Source organism: Habropoda laboriosa, unplaced genomic scaffold (assembly GCF_001263275.1).
Source record: "Habropoda laboriosa isolate 0110345459 unplaced genomic scaffold, ASM126327v1 scaffold291, whole genome shotgun sequence".
In the NCBI taxonomy this organism is placed as follows: domain Eukaryota; kingdom Metazoa; phylum Arthropoda; class Insecta; order Hymenoptera; family Apidae; genus Habropoda; species Habropoda laboriosa.
Genome location: NW_017100515.1, coordinates 505,248 through 510,344, shown reverse-complemented (window position 1 = coordinate 510,344; position 5,097 = coordinate 505,248). Strand labels below are relative to the sequence as shown.

Sequence of the window (5,097 nt, the reverse complement as noted above, 5' to 3'; positions counted from 1 at the left end):
CAGTATAGATATGTGACAATTTCCTGCTCCATATCTGAACAGCATCCGGATTTAAAAGATTCTCGATGGAACAATCATAAAAATATTGTAAGGATATTCAATATTTTAGCAGTTGTTTTTCCTATAGAAAGCTTAACAAATATTGTGGCTAAGTTTTTATAAAATTAATACTATAGTATTATTTTTCTCGTATTATTTTATTTCGAATTAAAATTTATTTATTACGCGGTTATTATTTGTATAGTTGGGGCAATAAATTATAAACTAAATAAATTTTAATTTTTTGTACAGCTTAATTACTTGTACTAATTGTATTGTATATTATAATATATACTTATTTAGATTGATGTAAAATGATAATGTAGTATTGAAAGAAATGTATTTATATATGTATGTGCTATATTTTTTTGTGTATATATAAATTCCTTTTATTTGGCTTGCATGTAGTACATATTATTTGACTCAAATAAGTAGAATTTGAATACTGATCAATAAAATTAAAAATGAAAGAGGATGATGAAGAGGCTTCTGTACCATGGATACAAAACAGTAAAAATAATACGTCTGAAGTAAGTCTTTACCAATCGCTACAAAGTGATTTGAACATAGGATCTGTACACACTTTATATCAAAGTGTTCTTAATACTTCGTTAAATGATGCTGCAAATATGAGCAGTTTAAATAGTATGCATAGTGCAATCTCCATGGAAGATATTCAACAATCACATAATGATGATTTATCAACTCTTTATACTGATACCAATGAAAGAGGTATTGATGGTAGTTGTACAGATTTAAGAAATGATAGAAGTTCAAGATCGGTAAATCCAAATTTATAATCATATAAGTATTTCAAAGATTGTACTTAAAATTTAAACATTACATACACAAATATTAATTTTCCTTTTTTGCAGGTTTCAAAGTCTGGAACTGCATTTAGTTTATACTTTCGTGATGAAATTCGTACAATTGATTTTGTACTTGTCTGGGATGAACTTAATGTAGAAGCTCAATCATATCAGTGTACTGAATTCAGACGTGTAAGTAAACTTATAAACAAATGATTTTCTTTTTTTGTTTAACACGTTTATAATTTTTAGATATTTGAAAAGAATTTGGAGAAAGAAGGTTTACAATTGGAATATGAACAAGCAGAACCAAATGGTCTACAATTCATAAAGATACATGCACCTCGAGAAGTATTAAGACGGTATGCTGAAATATTGAAACTTAGACTGCCAATGAAGGAATTACCTGGCATGAAAATTCCTGAAAACCATAGTAACACATTAATCAAGGAAGTTAATTCGTTCTTCAAGAGAATTATACAGAAATATTACGTAGATCAAACAATATTTCCTAATTTGAAACAAAATTTTACGGCAGTTTATAGTCGTGATAAGGAATACTTGTTTGATCTAGATTCACCAAATTTTTTTACTGCCGCAACGCGTGCCAGAATTGTACAATTTATTTTAGATAGAACCAGATTTACCGAATCCAATAACGACGATTTTGCATTTGGAATAGAAAGATTGATTTCGGGGAGTGCATACGTGGCCACATATCCTCTTCACGATGTAAGCTACATTTAAAAATTTTTTTTTCAACTGTTTTTAAATTTCACAAATAGCATTGCTATGTTAAACATCTTTATTTCCATTTCCATTTAAGTTGTATGTATACTTGTACATCCCTCAAAAACTTAATTGCAGTTGTTAAGAAGTAGGTATGTCTGACGTACCGTAATATCGAGAAGCGCTATTGTTTTTCACTTGCCCACTACATACCTCTGCTCGCACCTTCCAAACAGCCAATTATCTATTCAGTAATTTTTGTAGGAGGACCCATAATAATTTGACAAAGACGAGCCTTACGTCTTTGAATATAACCACCCTACTTGACTTTATATCGAACATAAAACGGGTTATGGGATTTTCACGTCTTGCCCTAATCCGGTTTTGTGTATTTATTCAGATAGATAAGGTACAGTTATCAGGCGGAGCGGTCAGGTATAGGTGTTCAATACGGCCACCTGGCCTTTTATTGCCCTTTTGTCGATGGGTTCAACGCATAAACACGCAGGACAATAAAATTACAGTTGGGCATTTAATCTCCCTTTAAACTGTTTAATTTTATGAGTATTGAAGTTCTGACAAAAGTAAAATTTTTAACAATTATGTTACCCACAATATAAATTTATTTCTGTATTATTTCATTGAGTCTTTTGATACTCCATGAATTGTTTAACATTCCAAAAATATCATAAAATTTTTATCTTTATACTTTGTGAATGTTTAATTTGCATATTATATCATAATGCCAAAAATTATTTGTTTATACTTAGATTTTTCTGAAATTTATTGAAATTCAAAAAAGTATTTTTAGAACCAAGTAGTTTAAAGCTTACAAAATAATACTGTCTCCTATATATTGAAAAAAAAGTTCCGTTAAGGTGCCGCATTTTATTGCACGTAAAGGTAAGGAGTACCATAAAATGTACCTGCAATTTTTTGTCTTTAAAGAAACTGATTCAGGTATTACAATAAGCTCGCGCCTTCGGAGGCCGGGCACTGTATTATACCTGCACTTTCTTAATATTTACCCACCCCTTATACCTGTACGATCAACGAACGTACCGTTAACGCACCCCCATAATAGTTCTCGAAGATGATTGAACTCATCTCAATTATAAAATAACGGTTAAAGTATATCATTAAGACAACGGTATTTTATATTCTTTTGTCTTACTTTTTATTTCTCTGAATAAATGTATATCTAAACATTTAACAATAAAATAATCGTAGATTTTAAATTTACGTGTATACAATTTATTTAGAATACAATGATTTTTTATTTTTATTTTTAGGGTGATTTGCAATCGCCAGATTCTATGCGATATCTTCTGTATAATGAATGGGCCAGTCTGAGAAAATGTCTTCACTATCAACCTTTAGATTATATTAAAGAGTATTTTGGTGTAAAAATTGGACTTTACTTTGCTTGGCTTGGATTCTATACGCATATGTTAATACCTGCTAGCATCGTTGGTCTTTTATGTTTTATATATAGTTGCGCAACTTTATATTCTAACGAACCGAGCGAAGATGTGTGTAATGGTAATGGTACCATTGAAATGTGTCCCTTATGTGATCATTTTTGTGGATATTGGAATCTGAAAGAAACTTGCTTACACGCAAGAATTACGTATTTGTTCGATAACCCATCTACCGTGTTTTTTTCTGTATTTATGTCATTATGGGGTATGTTATAGTGTTATTTTAATATTTATTGAGGTATCATTGAATTACAGTTCTTATTCTTTTTATTTCTTATTAGCTACATTGTTTTTGGAATTATGGAAGAGGTATTCAGCAGAAATAACTCACAAATGGGACTTGACTGGTTTAGATGCTCAAGAGGAACACCCTCGGCCTCAGTACTTAGCACGTTTAGCACACATAAAAAAGAAGTCATTAAATATTGTTACAAATACAGAAGAACCAAGAGTTCCATTTTGGAAAATGAAAGTTCCAGTTAAGATTCTTAGCTTTTCCGTCATTATATTGCTGGTTTGTTAATATTATACAAATAAAAATAGTTTTAATTGCTACATTCTTTTTTAACAAGAAACTGTTGTTTATTTATACTTTATATCGTAGGTTGCAACAGAAATGGCTGCTGTGTTGGCAGTTGTTCTGTATAGAATGTCTGTTTTAATTGCATTAAGTGTTTATGGACATCCCATGGTAACAAGTTATGCGATATTGTTTACAACAGCCACTGCAGCCAGTATTAATTTGTGCTGCATTATGGTATTTAACTGGGTTTATGTTTGGTTAGCTGAATATTTAACAGAGGTACTTATAACGAAAATATTTATGTTATAACAAAGTTTCTTTGTGGTTTTGTTTGTAATACATTTTTTTTTGTTTTTGCAGATTGAACTTCTTCGAACTCAAACTGAATTTGATGATAGTTTAACATTAAAAATATACCTACTTGAATTTGTTAACTATTATGGTTCTATATTTTATATAGCATTCTTTAAGGGAAAATTTGTCGGTTATCCAAGTCAATATAATCGCTTTTTTCAATATCGACAAGAGGAATGTGGTCCTGGTGGTTGCCTTATGGAATTGTGTATACAGTTAAGCATTATTATGATTGGCAAACAAGCTATGACTACGATATTGGAAATGTTGTTTCCGCTATTTTATAAATGGTTAAATACTTTAAAAGTACATGTTGGAATGAAAACCCCAAATGGACAAAAGAAAGTTACTACTAGGAAATATCTTCAGTGGGTTAAGGATTATAAATTAGTGGAATGTATTTTATTCGTTACAGTGCTACAATATGGATTTGTTACTATTTTTGTTGCTGCATTTCCGTTAGCACCATTTTTTGCATTATTGAATAATGTTCTTGAAATGCGATTAGATGCAAAAAAACTATTAAAAATGTATAGAAGGCCAGTTGGACAACGCGTTATAAATATAGGCATATGGTACCGCATTCTTGATTCCATTTCCAAGTTATCTGTTATAACTAATGTAAGTTTGAATGTTTAAAAAAAGTATTTCATTTAAGCAATACAATGTTGGGTATATTTATAATTTACATTTTTTAGGCATTCATTATAGCTTTTACTTCAAACTTTATACCAAGATTAGTTTATCAAATGACTGTTTCTGATAATTATTCTCTAGAAGGATTTTTAGAACACTCTCTTTCGAAGTTTAATACTACTGATTTAAAAAATGGTACCAAACCGGTTCCTATACCTAATTATGAACAGGTTGAAATATGTAGATATCCAGATTATAGAGAACCGCCAGATTCGCCAAATAAATATCAGTATACAATAATGTTTTGGCATGTACTTGCAGCAAGACTAACCTTTATTGTTGTATTTGAGGTATTGTCACATTGTCGATATAATATTAGATCTAAAAATAAAAAGTAAAAAGAAAATTTAACAATTAACAAAATTTAACTTTTCAGAATGTTGTTGCTCTTGTGATGATACTTGTGAGATGGTGCATTCCCGATATGAATTCAAAATTGCGGGACAAAATTCGACGTGAAGCATAT

The 5,097-nt window shown here is 30.1% G+C and overlaps 1 protein-coding gene across 1 annotated transcript in view; it reads left to right on the top strand.

Annotated features, from left to right (window-relative positions):
- Positions 1-503: 503 nt before the first annotated feature.
- LOC108576486 (anoctamin-1-like) overlaps positions 504-5,097 on the top strand; it is a 4,902-nt gene continuing 308 nt past the window's right edge. Inside the window, 9 exon segments of the mRNA XM_017939496.1 lie at positions 504-821; positions 915-1,040; positions 1,101-1,580; positions 2,870-3,263; positions 3,340-3,572; positions 3,663-3,860; positions 3,942-4,556; positions 4,634-4,921; positions 5,008-5,096. Of these exon segments, the coding sequence (XP_017794985.1) occupies positions 504-821; positions 915-1,040; positions 1,101-1,580; positions 2,870-3,263; positions 3,340-3,572; positions 3,663-3,860; positions 3,942-4,556; positions 4,634-4,921; positions 5,008-5,096 (2,741 nt within the window).